The sequence below is a fragment of the Heterodontus francisci genome, chromosome 4 (assembly GCF_036365525.1).
Source record: "Heterodontus francisci isolate sHetFra1 chromosome 4, sHetFra1.hap1, whole genome shotgun sequence".
Classification (NCBI taxonomy): Eukaryota; Metazoa; Chordata; class Chondrichthyes; order Heterodontiformes; family Heterodontidae; genus Heterodontus; species Heterodontus francisci.
In genome coordinates, this window is record NC_090374.1 from 5,101,308 (window position 1) to 5,124,204 (window position 22,897).

Genomic DNA, 22,897 nt, shown 5'->3' on the forward strand with positions numbered 1-22,897 from the left:
ATGACAGAGACAGTTCTGTATCCAACTTGCCAGCTCACCTCTGATCCCGTGTGACTTCACCTTTTGTACCAGTCTGCCATGCGGGACCTTGTCAAAGGCTTTACTAAAGTCCATATAGATAATATCCATTGCCCTTCCTTCATCAATCATCTTCGTGACTTCCTCAAAAAACTCAATCAAATTAGTAAGACACGACCTCCCCTTCACAAAACCATGCTGTCTCTCGCTAATATGTTCGTTTGTTTCCAAATGGGAGCAAATCCTGTCCCGAAAAATCCTCTCTAATAGTTTCCCTACCACTGACGTAAGGCTCACCAGCCTATAATTTCCTGGATTATCCTTGCCACCCTTCTTAAACAAAGGCACAACATTGGCTATTCTCCAGTCCTCTAGGACCTCACCTTTCGCCAATGAGGATGCAAAGATTTCTGTCAAGGCCCCAGCAATTTGGGATTGATTTTGAACAGAGCTAGCAATGCAAAACTGGGCATCCATGAGGCGCTGTGGGCCATCAGCAGCAGCAGAATTGTACTCAACCATAATCTGTAACATCATGGCCCGGCATATCCCCCACTCTACCTTACCAACAAGCCAGGAGACTAACCCTGGTTCAAAGAAGAGTGCAGGAGGGCATGCCAGGAGCAGCACCAGGCATACCTCAAAATGAGGTGTCAACCTGGTGAAGCTACAACCCAGGACTACTTGCATGCCAAATGCATAAGCAGCATGCGATAGACAGAGCTAAGCGATCCCATAACCAACGGATCAGATCTAAGCTCTGCAGTCCTGCCACATCCAGCCGTGAATGGTGGTGGACAATTAAACAACTAAATGGAGGAGGTGGCTCCACAAATATCCCCGTCCTCAATGATGGGGGAGCCCAGCACATCAGTGCGAAAGATAAGGCTGAAGCATTTGCAACAATCTTCAGCCAGAAGTGCCGAGTTGATGATCCATCTCGGCCTCCTCCTGAAGTCCCCAGCATCACAGCTGCCAGACTTCAGCCAATTTGATTCACTCCGCGTGATATCAAGAAATGACTAAAGGCACTGGATACTGCAAAAGCTATGGGCCCTGACAATATTCCGGCAATAGTACTGAAGACCTGTTCTCCAGAACCTGCCGCGCCCCTAGCCAAGCTGTTCCAGCACAGCTCCAACACTGGCATCTACCCTGCAATGTGGAAAATTGCCCAGTTATGTCCTGTACACAAAAAGCAGGACAAGTCCAACCCGGCCAATTACCGCCCCATCAGCCTGCTCTCAATCATCAGTAAAGTGATGGAAGGTATCATTAACAGTGCCATCAGGTGGCACTTGCTTAGCGATGATAGTAGAATGAAGGGTATGTAGGTAGTTTGACCTTAGGGTAGGTTAAAGGGTCGGCACAACATCGTGGGCCGAAGGGCCTGTACTGTGCTGTACTGTTCTATGTTCTATAACCTGCTCAGTGACGCTCAGTTTGGGTTCAGCCAGGGCCACTCAGCTCCTGACCTCATTACAGCCTTGGTTCAAACATGGACAAAAGAGCTGAACTCAAGAGGCGAGGTGAGAGTGACTGCCCATGACATCAAGGCAGCATTTGACAGAGTATGGCATCAAGGAGCCCGAGCAAAACTGAGGTCAATGGTAATCAGGGGGAAAACACTCCGCTGGCTGGAGTCATACCTAGCGCAAAGGAAGATGGTTGTCGTTGTTGGAGGTCAATCATCTGAGCTCCAGGACATCACTGCAGGACTTCCTCAGTGTAGTGTCCTAGGCCCAACCATCTTCAGCTGCTTCATCAATGACCTTCCTTCAATCATAAGGTCAGAAGTGCGGATGTTCGCTGATGATTGCACAATGTTCAGCACCATTTGTGACTCCTCAGATACTGAAGCAGTCCGCGTAGAAATGCAGCAATACCTGGACAATATCCAGGTTTGGGCTGATAAGTGGCAAGTAACATTCACGCCACACAAGTGCCAGGCAATGACCATCTCCAACAAGAGAGAATCTAACCATCTCCCCTTGACATTCAACGGCATTACCATCGCTGAATCCCCCACTATCAACATCCTAGGGGTTACCATTGACCAGAAAATGAACTGGAGTAGCCATATAAATACCGTGGCTATAAGAGCAGGTCAGAGGCTAGGAATCCTGAGGTGAGTAACTCACTTCCTGACTCCCCAAAGCCTGTCAACCATCTCCAAGGCACAAGTCAGGAGTGTGATGGAATACTCTCCACTTGCCTGGATGGGTGCAGCTCCAACAACACTCAAGAGGCTCGACACCATCCAGGACAAAGCAGCCCGCTTGATTGGCACCCCATCTCCAAACATTCACTCCCTCCACTACCGACGTACAGTGGCAGCAGTGTGTACCATCTACAAGATGCACTGCAGCAATGCACCAAGGCTCCTTAGACAGCACCTTACAAACCCGCGACCTCTACCAACTAGAAGGACAAGGGCAGCAAATACATGGGAACACCACCACCTGCAAGTTCCCTCCAAGTCACACACCATCCTGACTTGGAAGTATATCACCGTTCCTTCATTGTTGCTGGGTCAAAATCCTGGAACTCCCTTCCTAACAGCACTGTGGGTGTACCCACCTCACATGGACTGCAGCAGTTCAAGAAGGCAACTCACCACCAGCTTCTCAAGGGCAATTAGGGATGGGCAATAAATGCTGGCCTGGCCAGTGACACCTACATCCACTGAATGAATCAAAAAAAAATAATCACCTTGCAGAATTCCCGTGATGTCACTAAGTTTCTTTTCCTCTTTTCGAGTCTCAGCATGAGCTGAGAGAGACAGAGAGTGTGCTGCCGCTCCGGATCAGCTTCCACGCAGGTCTGCCAGCTGCCACTCCGCTCCCAGGTAAGTGAAAGAGGGCCTTGAGCCCCGCTCTTTATTTCCAGCCGCTGCTCCGCTGTGCTCCCAAGCAAAGGTGAAGTAACTTGGAATAAGTTAAAATCACTGTCTTTGGAGGAGTTGAGGAAAATGGCTGAGCAGTGTGGGGTCTCTGTACCTGGCAAGGCTAGGAAGTCTGAACTCAGATTAGTGGCCAACCATTTTTCCCTTGAATCTGAAGCAGAAACAGGGTTGAAAGTAGACTCCGACGGGGTATTGTTAGCAAAGATACAATTAGAACAGAGGAAACTTGAATTTGAGGGAAGAGCAAAAGAGAGAGACAGGAAAAAGAGAGAGACAGACGAGAGAGAAAGAAAGAGCCTTCCAGAAGGAACATGAAAACAAAGAGAGGGTGGAGAGAGAAAGAGAAAGAACCTTCCAGAAAGAATGCGAAGAGAGAGCTAAGGCGGCTTCAGTTAACTAGGGGCGACACAGTAACCCCAGTGAAAGCATGGCCATTATGGAGGAACGTAATTCAGGGTTGGGTACAGAATTGTTAAACTCTCCCAACTGATCCCAAAATTCAATGAGGGAGACGTGGAACCATTTTTTGTGTCTTTTGAAAAACTGGCAAGGCAGTTGAAGTGTCCAGCTGAGGCCAATTAGTAGGAAATTCCCATGAGGTTTATTCCATATTGTCAGATGAGAGTTCATCAGATTATGAACTGACAAACAATGCTATCCTCCAGGCATATGGGTGAGTACCGGAAGCCTATCGCCAAAAGTTGAGAATCGCCAAGAGGCAAGCTGATCAAACTTACCTGGAGTTAGAGAAGTAAGCAACTGGCTTTTGACCAGTGGCTGAGGGCTGTTAAAGTGCAGCTCAGCAATGAAAATCTCAGAGTAGTAATTTTGTTCGAGGAATTTATAAACTCTTTCCCACTCTCCATAAAGTCACATGTAGAGGAACAAAAGGTTCATAGAGCCTGGCAGGCAGCAGTCCTGGCCGATGAGTTTGCTCTCATTTATAATTCAGTTTCCCATGGGAAAGAAACCCTTTCCTATTCACCCCCACAAATCCAAAAAGGACAAAGGGTGGGAAGGTGATAGAAGCCCAAGCAGTCGTGGGAGGGAAAGAAAAGCAGGAGACACAGGGGGCCCTCCTCTAGCCAAAAAGGAAGGTGCTGTATGTAGGAGTGAGCCCAGATATCTGTGTGCTTCCATTGCAATAAAGCAGGGCATTTAACAGTTGACTGCTGGAAACTAAAGGAAAAATCTGCAGGGTTAATCAGGGCACACCCGCTAAGTGAAGACAGGGACCCTGATGGGAAGCACAGCAGAACAAGCTGTGGCTTTAACTGTAGTAAGTATGAGAACCAGGATGCTTACGGCTGCAAGTGCAGGAAAACTTATTATGATTCCGGAGAGTTATCAGGGTTTTGTGTCTGAAGGAAGAGTAACCCCATACCCCTCGAGTGGGGCAAGCAAGCCCATAGTAATCCTCAGGGACACAGGGGCCACAAGATCCAGGGAAAAGGCCTGACCTTTCCCCGAGAGAGTGCTGTGAACACCAGAATAATGGTGAATAGTACTGGAGGGCAGCGTATGCCTGTATCTTTACACCGGGTGCACCTGGAGCGTGATCTAGTTTCGAGACTGGTGACCATAGGGATTGTCCCCAGTTGCCCTGTGGACGTGGTTGACCTGATCTAAGGTAATAATTTTTTTTTTCAGTCAATCATGGGATGTGGGCATCACTGGCCAGGCCAGCATTTATTGCACATCCCTATTTGCCCTTGAGAAGGTGGTGGTGAGCTGTCTTCTTGAACTGCTGCAGTCCATGTGAAGTAGGTACACCCACAGTGCTGTTAGGAAGGGAGTTCCAGGATTTTGACCCAGTGACTGAAGGAACGGTGATATAGTTCCAAGGTGTGTGACTTGGAAGGGAACTTGCAGCTGGTGATGTTCCCATGCTGCCCTTCTCCTTCTAGTTGGTAGAGGTCGCGGGTTTGGAAGATGTTGTCTAAGGAACCTTGGTGCATTGCTGCAGTGCATCTTGTAGATGGTACACACTGCTGCCACTGTGCGTCAGTGGTGGAGGGAGTGAATGTTTGTAGTTGGGGTGCCAATCAAACGGGCAGCTTTGTCCTGGATGGTGTCCAGCTTCTCGAGTGTTGTTGGAGCTGCACCCATCCAGGTAAGTGGAGAGTATTCCATCACACTCCTGACTTGTGCCTTGTAGATGGTGGATAGGCTTTGGGGAGTCAGGAGATGAGTTACTTGCTGCAGGATTCCTAGCCTCTGACCTGCTCTTATAGCCACAGTACTTATATGGCTACTTCCAGTTCAGTTTCTGGTCAATGGTAGCCCCTAGGATGTTGATAGTGGGGGATTCAGTGATGGTAATGCCACTGAATGTCAAAGGGAGATGGTTAGATTCTCTCTTGTTGGAGATGGTCATTGCCTGGCACTTGTTGAGCGCGAATGTTACCTGCCACTTATCAGTCCAAGCCTGGATACTGTCCCGATCTTGCTGCATTTCTACACGAACAGCTTCAGTAGCTCAGGAGTCACGAATGGTGCTGAACATTGTGCAATCATCAGCGAACATCCTCGCTTCTGACCTTATGATTGAAGGAAAGTCATTGATGAAGCAGCTGAAGATGGTTGGGCCTGGGACACTACCCTGAGGAAGTCCTGCAGTGATGTCCTGGAGCTCAGATGATTGACCTCCAACAACCACAACTATCTTCCTGTGTGCTAGGTATCAGGGGGAGCCAGTGGATGTGGTTTATTTGGACTTTCAGAAGGCTTTCGACAAAGTCCCACATTACAGATTAACATGCAAAATTAAAGCGCATGGGATTGGGGTTAGTATATTGCGAAGGATAGAATATTGGTTGTCAGACAGGAAACAAAGAGTAGGGATAAACGGGTCTTTTTCCGAATGGCAGGCAGTGACTAGTGGGGTACAGCAGGGATCGGTGCTTGGACCCCAGCTATTCGCAATATACATTAATGATTTAGATGAGGGAGCTGAATGTAATATCTCGAAATTTGCAGATGACACAAAACTGGGTGGAAGGGTGAGTTGTGAGGAGGATGCAGAGAGGCTTCAGGGTGACTTGGAAAAGTTGAGTAAGTAGGCTAATGCATGGCAGATGCTGTATAATGGGGATAAATGTGAGGTTATCCACTTTGGTAGCAAAAACAGGAGGGCAGATTATTATCTGCATGGCTATAAACGGAGAGAGCGGAATATGCAGCGAGACCTGGATGTTCTCGTACACCAGTCGCTGAAGGTAAGCATGCAGGTGCAACAGGCGGTAAAAAAGGCAAATGGTATGTTGGCCTTCATAGCGAGAGGATTCGAGTACAGAAGCAGGGATGTCTTGCTGCAATTATACAGGGCCTTGGTGAGGACACACCTGGAATAGTGTGTGCAGTTTTGGTCTCCTTATCTGAGGAAGGATGTTCTTGCTATACAGGGAGTGCAGCGAAGGTTTACCAGACTGATTCCTGGGATGACGGGACTGACATGAGGAGAGATTGAGTCGGTTAAGATTATATTCGCTGGAGTTCAGAAGAGTGAAGGGGGATCTCATTGAAACCTAGAAAATTCTAACGGGACTTGACAGGGTAGATGCAGAAAGGATGTTCCCGATGGTGCGGGAGTCCAGAACCAGGGGTCATAGTCTAAGGATACAGGGTAAACCTTTCAGGACCGAGATGAGGAGAAATTTCTTCACCCAGAGAGTGGTGAGCCTGTGGATTTCACTACCACAGAAAGCAGTTGAGGCCAAAACATTGAATGTTTTCAAAAAGGAGTTAGATATAGCTCTTGGGTCTAAAGGGATCAAAGGGTATGGGGGTGAAAGTCGGAACATGCTACTGAGTTGGATGATCAACCATGATCATAATGAATGGCAGAGCAGGCTCGAAGGGCCAAATGGCCTACTCCTGCTCCTATTTTCTATGTTTCTTTGTATGACTCCAACCAGCGGAGAGTCTTCCCCCTAATTCCCATTGACTTCAGTTTTGCTAGGGCTCCTTGATGCCACACTCAGTCAAATGCTGCCTTGATGTCAAGGGCAGTCACTCTCACCTCACCTCTGGAGTTCAGCTCTTTTGTGCATGCTTGAACCAAGACTGTAACGAGAAGTTGAGCGGCCCTGGCGGCACCCAAACTGAGCGTCCCTGAGCAGGTTATCGCTAAGCAAGTGCCGCCTGATAACACTGTTGATGATGACACCTTCCATCACTTTACTGATGATTGAGAGTAGACTGATGGGACGGCAATTGGCCGGGTTGGACTTGTCCTGCTTTTTGTGCACAGGACATACCTGGGCAATTTTCCACCTTGCCGGGTAGATGCCAGTGTTGTAGCTGTACTGGAACAGTTTGGCTAGGGGCGCGGCAAGTTCTGGAGCACAAGTCTTCAGTACCATTGCCGGAATATTGTCAGTGCCTTTGCAGTATCCAGTGCCTTCAGTTGTTTCTTGATATCACGCGGAGTGAATCGAATTGGCTGAAGACTGGCATCTGTGATGCTGGGGACTTCGGGAGCAGGCCGAGATGGACCATCAACTCGGCACTTCCGGCTGAAGGTTGTTGCAAATGCTTCAGCCTTATCTTTCGCACTGATGTGCTGGGCTCCCCCATCATTGAGGACGGGGTTACTTGTGGAGCCTCCTCCTCCAGTTAGTTGTTTAACTGTCCACCATCATTCACGACTGGATGTGGCAGGACTGCAGAGCTTAGATCTGATCCGTTGGTTATGGGATCACTTAGCTCTGTCTATCGCATGCTGCTTACACAGTTTGGCATGCAGATAGTCCTGTGTTGTTGCTTCACCAGGTTGACACCTCATTTTGAGGTCTGCCTGGTGCTGCTCCTGGCATGCCCTCCTCACTCTTCATTGAACCAGGGTTAGTCTCCTGGCTTGATGTTAACGGTAGGGTGGGGAATATCTCGGGCCATGAGGTTACAGATAGTGATTGAGTACAAGTCCGCTGCTGCTGATGGCCCACAGCGCCTCGTGGATGCCCAGTTTTACATTGCTAGATCTGTTCGAAATCTATCCCATTTAGCACGGTGGTAGTGCCACACAACACGATGGAGGGTATCCTCAATGTGAAGGCGGGACTTTGTGGCCACAAGGACTGTGCGGTGGTCACTCCTACCAATACTGTCATGGACAGATGCATCTGCGGCAGGCAGACTGGTGAGGACGAGGTCAAGTATGTTTTCCCCTCACCACCTGCCGCATACCCAGTCTAGCAGATATGTCCTTTAAGACTCGGCCAGTCGTGGTGCTACCGAGCCAGTCTTGGTGATGGACATTGAAGTCCCCCACCCAGAGTACTTTCTGTGCCCTTGACACCCTCAGTGCTTCCTCCAAGTGGTGTTCAACATGGAGGAGTACTGACTTATCAGCTGAGGGAGGGCAGTAGGTGGTAATCAGCAGGGAGTATCCTTGCCCATATTTGACCTGATGCCATGAGACTTCATTGTAAAGGCCTGCTCAGGTCGGGAAAAAGAACCCGACCCGGCCCGAGTCCCTCCGATTTTGCCCCAAGCCCGACCCTGACTCGACCCTTTACTTACATGCAGACTCAGAACCTGCAAGAAGCTGCAGCGCATGCGTGATGACGTCATAGTGACGTCACTCGCTCAGTGCGCAGACTCAGTTTCGTCCCGGACTCCCAGCTCAGGTAAGTTTTTTAATTTCAATACTTACCAGCAGAGCACTTACTGTGTATGTCCGGCCCGACCCGACCCGAGCCTGAAAGCTGGATCCGGAAGAGGGGCCCGACCCGACCCGAACCAGACACACGTCGTCGGGTTCGGGTGGGGTAGCAGGCCTTTACTTCATAGGGTCCAGAGTCGATGTTGAGGACTCCCAGGGCAACTCCCTCTCTACTGTATACCACTGTGCCGCCACTTCTGCTGGGTCTGTCCTGCCGGTGGGACAGGACATACCCAGGGATGGTGATGGCAGTGTCTGGGACATTGTCTGTAAGGTATGATTCCGTGAATATGACTATGTCAGGCTGTTGCTTGACCAGTCTGTGGGACAGCTCTCCCAACTTTGGCACAAGCTCCCAGATGTTACTAAGGAGGACTTTGCAGGGTCGAAAGGGCTGGATTTGCCATTGTTCTTTCTGGTGCCTAGGTGGTCTGTCCGGTTTCATTCTGTTTTATTGACTTCATAGTGGTTAGATACAACCGAGTGGCTTGCTAGGCCATTTCAGAGGGCATTTAAGAGTCAACCACATTGCTGTGGGTCTGGAGTCACATGTAGGCCAGACCAGGTAATGACATTAGTGAACCAGATGAGTTTTCACAACAACCGACAATGGTTTCACAGCCATCATTAGACTAGCCTTTAATTCCAGATTTATTATTTGAATTCAAATTCCACCTTCTGCCATGGTGGGATTCAAACCCATGTCCTCAGAGAAATATCCCAGGTCTCTGGGTTACTAGTCCAGTGACAATACCACTATGCCACCACCTCTCCCTGGTGGGGATGAAAGTGGTAGCTTCCCCAGTAGTGAGAGAGACCGCAGGAGGTCAGAGAGACAGGGCAGTGGCAGGAGACAGTCCCTTGCTGTTTTCCTGAATGTGTAGCGAATGAGGCCATGATCAAACCAGCTCCCCCAGAGGAGACAGCATTGACACTGCAGTCAGAAGACCATGAGGTCTGCCTGTCCGAGACTTTCTTTGGAAAGGTAGAAGACCCAGGGAATGAGTTAAATAAATTTTCCCTAGCTGAGGCTCAGGGAGCTGACACAGGCTGCCCAGTCTGAAAGTGAAGCAGACGGAGGGCGTCCCTGAGATCGCTACTATTTCAAGAATGAGGTACTGATGAGGAAGTGGAGTTCTCCTCACAGACCTGAGAGCAAGGAGTGGACAGTGGTTTATCAGTTAGAGGTACCAGAGAGAAATAGAAAGAATAGCCCATGAGATTGCAGTGTCTGTACATGTCAATATACGAAAAACCAAAGTCCACATAAAACAACTGTTTGACTGGCCAAAACTCCACAGAGATGTGGTGGAGTACTGTAGGAGTTGCCATATATGCCAGGTTGAGGGGAAACCCCAACCGACAGTGAAATCTGCACCCCTAATTCCCGTATCAGTGTTTGGAGGACCCTCCAGAAGAGGGCTGGTGAACTGTAATGGACCCCTGGCGAGAACATAAGGGGACAGGCAGGCACAAGGCTGGCAACAGGTTAGAAAGGAACGGGGAAAAGGCGACCAAGAGGGCAGGTTAAGGAAGTACGGGAGAAATCCCAAATGGAAACCCCTACTGTCCGGTCAGCCAGCCCCGAAATTTTTATTTTATTTTAATTAGAGATACAGCACTGAAACAGGCCCTTCGGCCCACCGAGTCTGTGCCGACCAACAACCACCTATTTACACTAACCCTACAGTAATCCCATATTCCCTACCTACACGAGGGGCAATTTACAATGGCCAATTTACCTATCACCTGCAAGTCTTTGGCTGTGGGAGGAAACCGGAGCACCTGGCGAAAACCCACGCAGACACAGGGAGAACTTGTAAACTCCGCACAGGCAGTACCCAGAATCGAACCCGGGTCCCTGGAGCTGTGAGGCTGCGGTGCTAACCACTGCGTCACTGTGCCGCCCACAAATATTTGAAAAGTTAGACCCCACATCCTCCAAGTAAATGCAGACACTAGAAGCACCCCACCAGAGTTGCTAACAGCATTTACAGGAACCTGGAGAGACCAAGAAAGTCCTCAAGAGGCAGGGAAATTGTGAGGGTGATGCCTCACCTAGTCAAAGTACCACAGGGGTGTGCAGCAGAATCTGGACAAATACCTGCAAGCAGCAGTGTCCCAAAAGGACAAAGGGAAGATTAGCAACGAATCGTCCCGCACAGTCAGGAAATTCACTTCTTAAAAAAAAAAATCGCATTTCATTCCACTGGGTGTGGAGGTATCATGCAGAGCCTAGAATGAGGCATATTAATTGTGTGAACATTGATTTTAAACTGTTGCTGCAGTGAAGAAATGACTTGTTAAAGAGATCACCAGACCTTTGACTGGAGGACATTTGTATATTAAGAGATGCTCCTTGTGGAGATAAAGGAACTACTCCCTGATCCAATTCACCCAAATGGATTTTGATCACTAGACATTAAAGGTATAAGGAAATCACCTTCCAGGGACTGCTAAGATGATACAATCTACAAAGACAGGACTGGTTAAACCAGCTGGTCACATGATTAACCTGCTGGCCAACTTGGAGCTTTGAATTGTGCCACACAGAAAGGAACAGACGGGAGTTTGCAACTGAGGCTGGAACAAGGAAGCCTCTCTCCTGGCTGTCTCTCGCTTTCTCAAACCACTGGACCCACGGAAGACACGTATACCTCAAGAGAGAAAAGACTCCGACATTGAAACAAGTTGAAGTGTGAACTGGGCCCCAACGAACAGCAGCACTTACCGGCAACCAAAGACTTCATACTGAACTCAAACGATTGTAATCGTAACCTCGCTGTTGCCTCAAACTTTTCCCCTTTATTCTTTTCTACTTTTTCTGTCTCTATCTGCGTGTGTGTTTATTGTGTATGCATGCTAGCATGGTTGTGTTGCATATTCGCAGTCGTTAACCGGATTAGAGTTTAAGATTAACAAACTTCCACCTTTCTTGTTAAATCGAAGGAAACCTATCTGATTTCTTTGCCTTGCAATTGGAGCAATGAACAAGGATTCACTGAGGGGGAGCTAAAAACACGGTATTTCTAAAATTAAACCCTGTTACGGTTAAACCAGGTAAAGGCTGAAAGGGGACACTAGACCCCTTCTCACCTGGTCGTAACAAATAGTACAGCACCTCGCAGGAGTGTTACACTGTTATAGCGCCTCGCACAAGTGTTACACTGTTACAGTGCCTTGCACCCATGTTACACTGGTACAGCGCCTCTCACGAGTGTTACACTGTTATAGCGCCTCGCACAAGTGTTACACTGTTACAGTGCCTTGCACCCATGTTACACTGGTACAGCGCCTCTCACGAGTGTTACACTGTTATAGCGCTTCGCACATGTGTTACACTACTACAGCACTTTGTACTTGTGTTACACTACTACAGCACCTCACACAAGTGTTCCACTGGTACAGCGCCTCACGTGTGTTACACTGGTACAGCACCTCGCACGCATGTTACACTGTTACAACGCATCACAGGTGCGTTACATCGGTACAGCGCCTCACACGTGTGATACACTGGTACAACACCTCGTACGTGTGATACACTGGTACAACACCTCGCACGTTTGTTACACTGTTACATCACCTCCCAGACGTGTTATGCTGGTACAGCGACTCACACGCGTGTTACACTAGTACAATGCCTCACATACCTGCTACGCTGGCAGGTGCCCCGCCGGCGTTTTACAGTGGCACAGCACCTCCCATTTTCAGTCCCAATCCCACCATAATCTCAATCTCATTCTCAATCTTAGTCCCATTCTAATTCTCAGCACAATCCCATTCTCTATCCCTTTTGCATCCCATTCTCTATCCCACCACAATCCCATTCTCATTCACATTCTGAATCCCCCACAATCCCTTCTCAAACCCATTCTCATTCCTGACTGAATCCTGTTCTCAATCCCACCCTCAACCCCTTCCTCAATTCCAGCTCAGTCCCTTCCTCAATCTCTTCCTCAATCCAACTCTCAATCCCAGCTCAATCCCATTCTCAATCTCAGCTCAATCCCAGATCCTTCCCAACTCAATCCCATTCTGAATCCCACCACAATCCCTCTCAATCTCAATCCCATTCACATTCTGAATCCCCCACAATCCCTTCTCAAACCCATTCTCAATCCCAATCCCAACTCAATCCCATTCTCCTTCCTGACTGAATCATGTTCTCAATCCCAACTTAATCCTGTTGTCAATCCCACCCTCAATTCCAGATCAATCCCATTCTCAATCTCACCCTCAATTCCTGCTCATTCCCATTCTCAATTCCAGGTCAATACCATTCTCAATCCCAGCCGAATCCCATTCTCAATCTCAGATCAATCCCAGATCCTTCCCAACTCAATCCCATTCTGAATCCCACCACAATCCCTCTCAATCTCAATCCCATTCACATTCTGAATCCCCCACAATCCCTTCTCAAACCCATTCTCAATCCCAATCCCAACTCAATCCCATTCTCCTTCCTGACTGAATCATGTTCTCAATCCCAACTTAATCCTGTTGTCAATCCCACCCTCAATTCCAGATCAATCCCATTCTCAATCTCACCCTCAATTCCTGCTCATTCCCATTCTCAATTCCAGGTCAATACCATTCTCAATCCCAGCCGAATCCCATTCTCAATCTCAGATCAATCCCATTCTCAATCTCAGATCAATCCCATTCTCAATCTCAGATCAATCCCATTCTCAATCTCAGATCAATCCCATTCTCAATCTCAGATCAATCCCATTCTCAATCTCAGATCAATCCCATTCTCAATCTCAGATCAATCCCATTCTCAATCTCAGATCAATCCCATTCTCCATCCCAGATCAATCCCATTCTCAACCCCACCACTATCCCTTCTCAATACCAATCCCATTCTCAATCCAAATCCCATTCTCAATCCCAGCTCAATCACATTCTCCATACCAGCTCAATCTTATTCTGAATCCTATTCTCAATCCCAGTACAAACCCATTCTCAATCCCATTATGAATCCCACCACAATCTCTTCTCAATCCCAATCCCATTCTCAATCCAATTCACTAACCCAGATCAATCCCAATCTCAAACAAATTCGCCATCCCATTCGCCATCTGATTCTCAATCCCAGCCACAATCCCGATACAAACCGCAGATCAATCCCATTCCCCATCCCATTCGCAATCCCAGCCCAATCCTCAGTCCCAGCACAATCTCATTCTTAATCCCAGCTCATTCCCATTCTCAATCCCAACTCAATCCCATTCACAGTCCCATTCTCAATCCAAGGCTCAATCCCATCATCATTCCCATCTCAATTCTAGATCAATCTCATTCTCAATCTCAGCTCAATCCCATTCTGAATCCCACCACAATCCCTTCTCAATCCCAATCACAATCCCTTCTCAATCCCAATCCCATTCTGAATCCCACCACAATCCCTTCTCAATCCCATTCTCCATACCAGCTCTATCCCAATTCTAAATCCCAATCTCAATCCTATTCACAACCCCAGCTGCATACCATTCCCAACCCCATTCCCAGCTGATTCCAGTTCTCAATCCCTCTCTCAATCCTAATCCCTTCCTCAGTCCCAGCTCAATCCCTTCTTCAGTTTCTTCCTCAACCCCATTTTTAATCTCCGCTCAATCCCAATCTCAATTCCATTCCCAATCCCAGCTCCATCCCATTCGTAATCCCTTCCCAATCCCAGCTCAATCCTTCCCAATCCCAGCTCAACCCCATTCTGAATCCTACCAAAATCCCTTCTCAGTCCCATTCTCAGATTCTCAATCCCAGCACAATCTCATTGTCCATGCCTTTCTCAATCCCAGTCTCTTCCCAGTTCTCAATCTCTCGCCACTCTCAATTCTGGCTCTTTCCTTGTCTCTTCCATTTCTTCTTGCTGCTCTATCCTGTCTCAGCCATCTCCTTGTTTCTCCCAGTTGTCTCACCATTTCCAGGTTTTCGATCCGCTGCTGTTCCTGGATGCTCTGTCGTTTTTGTAGCTCCTCCTCATGTTGCTGGCTTGCCTGCTCCTCAATCTCCTTGCCTATAGCCACAAAGTGATTTGAGACATCCCGTAGGATCACATCAACCTCACGTGGAATCATCGTCTTCAGACGCTGGAAGAAAACACAAACAGAAGCAAGGAACAAAGTCAGGAACTATGAGCCACAGCAGCTAATAGCATAGAAAGAGGCTACTTCTCAGTAGTTTCGTTGAAGTGATGGTCTTACAGACAAGAAGTCCTGATAAACTCTGTGAAGGCCAGTCCAGATATCAAGTAACCAGAACAAAATCTAATTCCACTTCCTTGCAATAATTCCAAACTAATTCCACTGCCCCACTCTCTCCCCATAGCCCTGTATCAAACCCCAAACTAACCCCATTGCCCCGCTCTCTCCCCATAGCCCTGTATCAATCCACAAACTAACCCCATTGCCCATTCTTTCCCTGTGTCTTCCTCTGCATCAAATACTTATTGAATTTTTTCTTAAAAGTGTTTTATGGTCCTGTTCACAATTAGCCAATAGTGTGTTAACTTTTGTATTAACACTGGCATCTACTTGACAATGTGGAACACTGCCTAGAATCAACAAAATCTAATCCAGCAATTACCACCTAAGCAGATTCCTCCAAATCATCAGCAAAGTAATGGAAGGAGTCGCTGAAAGTGCTATCAAGCGGCACTTACTCAGCAACAACCTGCTCACTGATGCTCAGTTTGGATTCCGTCAGGGCCATTCAGCTCCTGACCTCACTACAGCCTTGATCCAAACATGGACATAAGAGCAGAACTCCAGAGATGAGGTGAGTATTTCCAGCATTTTCCGCTTTAATTTCTATTGCTTTTCAGTCTCCGTTCCAAACTCAATTCCCCAGCTTCCGACTCCATCCCTCTCCCTGGCAACTGTCTGAGACTCAACCAGTCTGTGCGCAACATTGGTGTCACATCTCACCTTGAGATGAGCTTCCGACCACACATCTGTGCCATCACTTAGTCCACCTATTTCCACCTTGGTAACACTGCCCGACTTTGCCTCTGCTCATCTGCTGCTGAAACCCTCATCTATACTGTTCCAACGCACTCCTTGGTGGTCTCCCACATTCTACCCTCTGTAAACGTGAGGTCATTCAAAACTCTGTTGCCAGTGTCCTAACTCGCAGCAAGTCCCGTTCCCCTATCACCCCTGTGCTCACTGACCTACATTGGCTTCCAGTCAAACAACATCCTTGATTTTAAAATTCACAATCTGGTTTTCAAATCCCTCCATGGCCTCACACCTCAGCACCTCCCACAACTACATAATCTCCTCCAGCTCCAAAACCCTCCGAGATATCTGTACTCCTCGAATTCTGGCCTTTTGAACACCCTGGATTTTAATCGCTCCACCATTGGTGGCCACACCTTCAGGTGTCTAGGCCCCAAGTTCTGGAATACCCTCCCTACACATCTCCACTTTGCTTTCCCTCCTTTGAGACGCTCCTTAAAATCTACCTCTTTCACCAAGCTTTTGGTCATCTGACCTAGTATCTTGTGACTCGTTTTCATACTTTGTTTTATAATGCTCCTGTGAAGTTTAACCAATTTAAGTGTAACCAATTTATTGGAGTTCTTTGAAGGAGTAAAATGCGCTGTGGATAAAGGGGAGCCCGTTGACATACTGTACTTGGATTTCCAGAAGGCATTTGACAAGGTGCCACATAAAAGGTTATTGAGAAAACTAGGAGCTCATGGTGTAGGGGGTAACACATTAGTATGGATAGAAGATTGGTTGGCAGGCATAAATGGGTCTTTTTTTGATCGGCAGGATGTGACGAGTGCTGGGGCCTCAACTTTTTACAATTTATATCAATGGCTCAGATGAGGGGAGCGATGACATAGTAGATAAATTTGCAGGTGACACAAAGATAGGTAGGGAAGTATGTTGTGAAGAGGACATAAGGAGGTTGCAGACCGATATAGATAGGTTGAGAGAGTGGGCAAAAATCTGGCAGATGGAGTATAACGTGGGAAAATGTGAAGTTGTTCATTTTGGCAGGAAGATTAAAAAAGCAGAGTATTACTTAAACAGAGAATGATTGCAGAATTCTGAGATGCACAGGGATCCAGATGATCTAGTACAAGTCACAAAAAGTTAGTATGCAGGTACAGCAAGTAATAAAGAAGGTTAATGGAATGCTACCCTTTATTACGAGAGCAATTGAAAATAAAAGTAAGGCTGTTATGCTTCAGTTATACAGAGCATTAGTGAGACCACATCTTAAATACTGTGTGCAGTTTTGGTCTCCTTATTTAAGAAAGAATGTAAATGGAGGCGGTTCAGAGGAGGTCACTAGTTTGATATCTGGAATGAGCAGGTTGTCTTTTGAGGAAAGGTTGGACAGACTGGGCCTCTTTACACTGGAGTTTAGAAGAGCAAGGGGAGACTTGATTGAAGTTTATAAGATGCTGAATGGTCTTGACAAGGTGGATGTGGAAGCAATGTTTCCTCTTGTGGGTGAGTCCAGAACTAGGGGGTAGTGTTTTAAAATTAGGGGTCACCCTTTTAGGACAGAGATGAGGATAAATTTTTTCTCTGAGGTTGTGAGACTTTGTATCTCTGCCTCAGAAAGTGGTGGAGGCGGAGTCATTGAATATTTTTAAGACAAAGGTAGATAGATTCTTGTTAGGCAAGGGAATCAAAGGTTATCGGAGGTAGATGGGAGTGTGGAATTCGAGACACAAACAGATCAGCCATGATCTTATTGAATGGCAGAGCAGGCACAAGCTGCCGAATGGCCAACTAGTGCTACTAATTTGTAGGTTCGTATATTTAAAAACAGCGTGCAAAACACCAGCAGCGGCAGAGCAGCAAAGCACAGCCAAAGAGAGGAGCCTTTAAAAACAGCAAAGGAAACACTGGCAGCAGTAGAGTAGCAAAGCCCAGTGGGAGAGAGAAGCAGTGGTGCGAAGCAGGAATATATCATCCAGTGACATTACAGCACAGGGAGTCATGTGGGGTGCGTATACTGGTAAGCTTTCAATTTTTGATTTGATTAAATCACTGTGCCGCCCCGGCACAGTGCCGCAGCGGTTAGCACCGCAGCCTCACAACTCCAGCGACCCGGATTCGGTTCTGGGTACTGCCTGTGCGGAGTTTGCAAGTTCTCCGTGACCGCGTGGGTTTCCGCCGGGTGCTCCCACCACCAAAGACTTGCAGGTTGATAGGTAAATTGGCCATTGTAAGTTTTCCCTAGTGTAGGTAGGTGGTAGGAGAATGGTAGGGAATATGGGATTAATGTAGGAGGGGATGTGGTAGGGAATATGGGATTAATGTAGGATTAGTATAAATGGGTGGTTGATGGTCGGCACAGACTCGGTGGGCCGAAGGGCCTGTTTCAGTGCTGTATCTCTCTATGAGTCTATAAATTACCAACCAAAAAGAAAGACTGCAGGGGAAGGTGCCCTGGGACAGAGACGAGGTGGTGGGGGTAATGGAGGAGTGGACTAGGGTGTCGCGGAGGGAACGATCCCTTCGGAATGCTGACAGGGGAAGGGAGGGGAAGATGCGACTGGTAGTGGCATCACGCTGGAGGTGGCGGAAATAGCGGAGGATGATCCTTTGGATATGGAGTCTGGTGGGGTGAAAAGTGAGGACAAGGGGTACCCTGTCACGGTTCTGGGAGGGAGGGGAAGGGGTGAGGGTCGAGGTGCGGGGAATGGGTCGGACACGGTTGAGGGCCCTGTCAACCACAGTGGGGGGAAATCCTCGGTTGAGGAAAAAGGAGGTCATATCAGAAGCACCGTCATGGAAGGTAGCATCATCAGAGCAGATGCGATCCCCTGCAATCGCAGGAGGTGTAATACCTGCCCATTTACCTCCTCTCTCCTCACTATCCCAGGCCCCAAACACTCCTTTCAGGTGAAGCAGCGATTTACTTGTACTTCTTTCAATGTAGTATACTGTATTCGCTGCTCACAGTGTGGTCTCCTCTACATTGGGGAGACTAAGCGCAGACTGGGTGACCGCTTTGCGGAACATCTCCGCTCAGTCCGCAAGCAGGACCCTGAGCTTCCGGTTGCTTGCCATTTCAACACTCCCCCCTGCTCTCATGCTCACATCTCTGTCCTGGGATTGCTGCAGTGTTCCAGTGAACATCAACGCAAGCTCAAGGAACAGCATCTCATTTACCGATTAGGCACACTACAGCCTGCCGGACTGAACATTGAGTTCAATAATTTCAGAGCATGACAGCCCCCCATTTTACTTTCATTTTTAGTTATTTTCTCTTCCTTTTTTTTTAACATTCTTTTTTACATTTTTTACAATCTTTTTTTTGCATTTATTTCATTTCATCTTTGTTTGTTCAGTTTGCTTACCCACTGTTTTTTTTCAGGTTTGCACTTGCTGCTGTTCAATATTCAGTGTATTTACACCTTATCTGTACTAATGCTTTGTCTTTCAACACACCATTAACATATTGTTTGCCTTTGCTCCGTGACCTTTTGGTCAGCTATGTGGCCTGGTCCAATCTAGACCTCCTTTGTTATCTCTTGCCCCACCCCCACCTCACTTGCTTATAACCTGTGACTTTTCTAATATTTGTCAGTTCCGATGAAGGGTCACTGACCCGAAACGTTAACTCTGCTTCTCTTTCCACAGATGCTGCCAGACCTGCTGAGTGATTCCAGCATTTCTAGTTTTTATTTCAGATTTCCAGCATCCGCAGTATTTTGCTTTTATAAAGAAAGACTGATTAGTTAGTATAAAACTAAAGCCAAATTGATAACTTATCATATAATTGAGGTGAGAATGATTGTCCTTGATATCAAGGCACCATTTGACCGAGTGTGCCATCAAGGAGCCTTAGCCAAATTGAAATCAATGGGAATTAGGGGGAAAACTCTCAAATGATTGAGTCATACCTAGCACTAAGGAAGATGGTTGTGGTTATTGGAGGTTAATCATCTCAATCCCAGGACACTGCTGCAGGGTAGTCTCCTAGTCCCAACTACCTTCAGCTATATCATCAAAGACCTTCCCTCCATCATAAAGTCAGAAGTGGGGATGTTTGCTGGTGATTGTACAATGTTCAGTATTACTTACAACTCGTCAGATACTAAAGCAGCCCGTGTCCATATGCAATGGGACCTGGAGAACATTAAGGCTTGGGCTGATAAGTGGCAAGTAACATTCGCGCCAAACAAATGCCAGGCAATTACCATCTCCAACAAGAAACAATCTAACCATCTCCCCTTGACATTCAACGGCATTATGATTACTGAATCCTCCACTATCAACTATCCATTGACCAAGATGCACTGCAGCAACTCACCACACCTCCTTTAACAGCACCTTCCAAACCCGCAACCTCTACCAACTAGAAGGACAAGGGCAGCAGTTGCATGGGAACACCACCACCTGCACGTTCTCTTCCAAGTTACACACCATCCTGACTTGGAAATATATCGCTGTTCCTTGATTGCCGCCGGATCAAAATTCTGGAACTCCCTCCCTAACAGCACTGTTGGTTCCCCATGCACTAGTTTAAGAAGGCAGCTCGCCACCATCTTCTCAAGGGCAATTAGGGATGGGCAACAAATGCTGGCCTAGCCAGTGACACCCACATCCCATGAAACAAATTCAAAAGTTACAATCAGTATTCAAGTAATTAATCAGATCTAGAGATAAAGTTAAAATTAAACAACTGGAGATTCTAATATTTTCAGTACATTAACATCTGAGGTATATAGGTAATAAGAGTTCAGTAAAACATTTAAGTTAATTCTCTATAAAATAAAGTGATATCAGCACAAGCAGCTGATTGGTGAATAGCTGGCGAGTCTTTTTTTTTAAGTTTTAAGCTTATTTCTATTAATAGTCTAATAAATAGAGGTATGGCAGGGCATCTCAGTTCTGTGGTGTACACAGCCTGTTCCATGTGGGAACTCCAGGATGCTTCTTGCGTCCCGGACAACCACATGTGCAGGAAGTGTTGTCAGGTGAAGCAGCCTGAGCTCTGGGTTTCAGAGCTTGACTGGTGGCATCAATGCGGTGCGTCTTCGAGGTTGAGAGTTTTCTGGATAGCACATTTCTAGATGTGTTCACCCTCCCGCTTAAGGAATGGGTGACCACCAGGCAGTCAAGGAGGACCATGCAGGTAATGCAGGAGTCCCCTGATTGCATCTTGCTCTCCAACCGATATTCTGTTCTAAATACTGGTGAGAGTGATGGTTCATCTGGGGAGTGCAGGCAGAGCCAAGTCCATGGGACAACGGCTGGCTCAGGGGGACGGGGAGGTGAGGTAGGAGGAAGATTCAGAAAGCAACAGTGATAGGGGATTCTATAGTGAGGGGAACAGACAGGTGTTTCTGCAGCTGCATGTCTGCGCCAGCACTCTGCAAGAGCAACTCAGTTCCCACTCCCCTGCCTTTTCCCTACAGCCCTGCAATTTTTTTCTTTTCCAATAATTATCAAATTCCTTTTGAAAGGTATGATTGAGAGTGTGGTGGAGGCAGGTTCAGACAGTGCATTCAGGTCCTAACCACTCACTGCATAAAAAGGTTTTCCTCATGTCGCCTTTACCATTCACCTTAAATTGGTGTCCTCTGGTTCTCGACCCTTTCACCAAAAGGAACAGTTTCTCCTTGTTCAGACCCCTCATGCTTTTGAACATCTCTATCAAATCTCCTCTCAATCTTCTCTTTTCTAAGGAGAACAGCCCCAGATTCTCCAATCTATCCACATAACTGAAGTGGAACCATTCTCATGAATCTTTTGGACACAATACTTCAGGTGAGGCCAGACCAGTGTTTTATAAAGGTTAATCAAAACTTCTTTTTCTACTCTATACCTCTATTTATAAAGCCCAGGATCCCATATGCCATATTAACTGCTTCCTCAAACTGCCCTGCCACCTTCAGCGATTTGTGTGCATATGCCCCCACATCCCTCTGCTCCTACACCCCTTTTAGAATTGCACCCCTTATTTTATATTGTCTCCCCTCATTCTTCCAACTAAAATATATCACTTTACATTTCTCTGCATTAAATTTCATCTGCCACATGTCCGCCCATTCCACCAGCCTATGTCCTCTTGAAGTCGATCTCCATCCTCCTCGCAGTTCACAATACTTCAAAGTTTTGTGTCATCCGTAAGTTTTGAAATTGTGCCCCATACACCCAAGTTTAGGTCATTATATCATTCCCCAGTCTGAAAAACATCCATTCACCAGTACATGCTGTTTCCTGTCACTCAGCCAACTTTGTAATCATGCTGCCACTGTCCCTTTTATTGCATTGGCTTCAAATTTGCTGACAGGCCTGTTATGTGGCACTTTATTAAAAGCCTTTTGTCCATTCTCATTCATCCTTCCAATGCCATAGCACCCAAGGCAGGAGGGCCATGAGTCATGGTCGGCCCCAACCCTGGAGTTAAAGTCCCCCAGCAGGAACAAATGTTCAGTATTAGGAATGCTGCTAATGATATTATGGAGTTCCTCGTAGAACTGGTCTTTAACTTCAGGTGGGGAGCAGAGTGTTGGAGCATAGATGCTGACGTGTACTGGATCAGAGGCGGTGAGCAGTCGGATGGACAGTATGCGTTACGAGCCATTTGAAGGTGGCTCTATCATGCTGAGCAAAGAATTTCTGATGGCGAAGTCCACTCCATGCCGTCTTGGTTCTTCAGGATCCCTACCCTGCCAGTAGAAGGTGTAGTCTTGCTCTCTTAGAGATCCGCTTGCAGGGAGGTATGTCTCCTGAAGTGCTGCAATGTCCACATTGAGTCTACTGAGCTCATTGTTAATGATAGTGGTCTTCCGAGAACTGTTGATTTGTGTAAGGTCCTCCGACAGGCCAGGACACATAGTTCTGTCATTCCAGCTTGCAAAACGAAGGGCTGGTATGTTCTTTCCTTTTTTTGTCGTGCTGTTTGGTGCGGTGTTACAGTCCACTAGTCGGGCAATAACCCTGAGCTCCAAGCACCCATTAAAGCAGGTGGACTGCGGCAGGACGGAACCTTTCTGACCGGGGGGCTGCCGGTTTGAGGCGGACGGTAGCTGTCCAGTGAAGTGCGATGACCTCTCCCACCGACAAAGGCAACCCGTGACGCCCAATCTCTACGCCAATTGAGCTGGGCCTGTAACTTCTGCCTTCCATGTTGTTTTGTACCTATCAAAACCTCTGCATCACCAACTCATTCTTTCATACTAAACCCCGTCACCAGGTTTCATGGAGACACCCAAGATCACGTCGTTGGCACCAGCTGGACCTCATCGTCACAAGGCGAGCCTCTTTAAACAGAGTCCAAATCACACGCAGCTTCCACAGTGCGGACTGTGACACCAACCACTC

The 22,897-nt window shown here is 47.3% G+C and overlaps 1 protein-coding gene across 2 annotated transcripts in view; it reads right to left on the bottom strand.

The window, feature by feature from the left end:
- Positions 1-22,897, bottom strand: part of spef2 (sperm flagellar 2) — an 849,051-nt gene that overhangs the window by 809,568 nt on the left and 16,586 nt on the right. For both annotated transcript variants that reach the window (XM_068029096.1, XM_068029094.1), the window contains exon 2: positions 14,510-14,680. In XM_068029096.1, the coding sequence (XP_067885197.1) occupies positions 14,510-14,680 (171 nt within the window). The remainder of the gene's footprint in view (positions 1-14,509; positions 14,681-22,897) is intronic.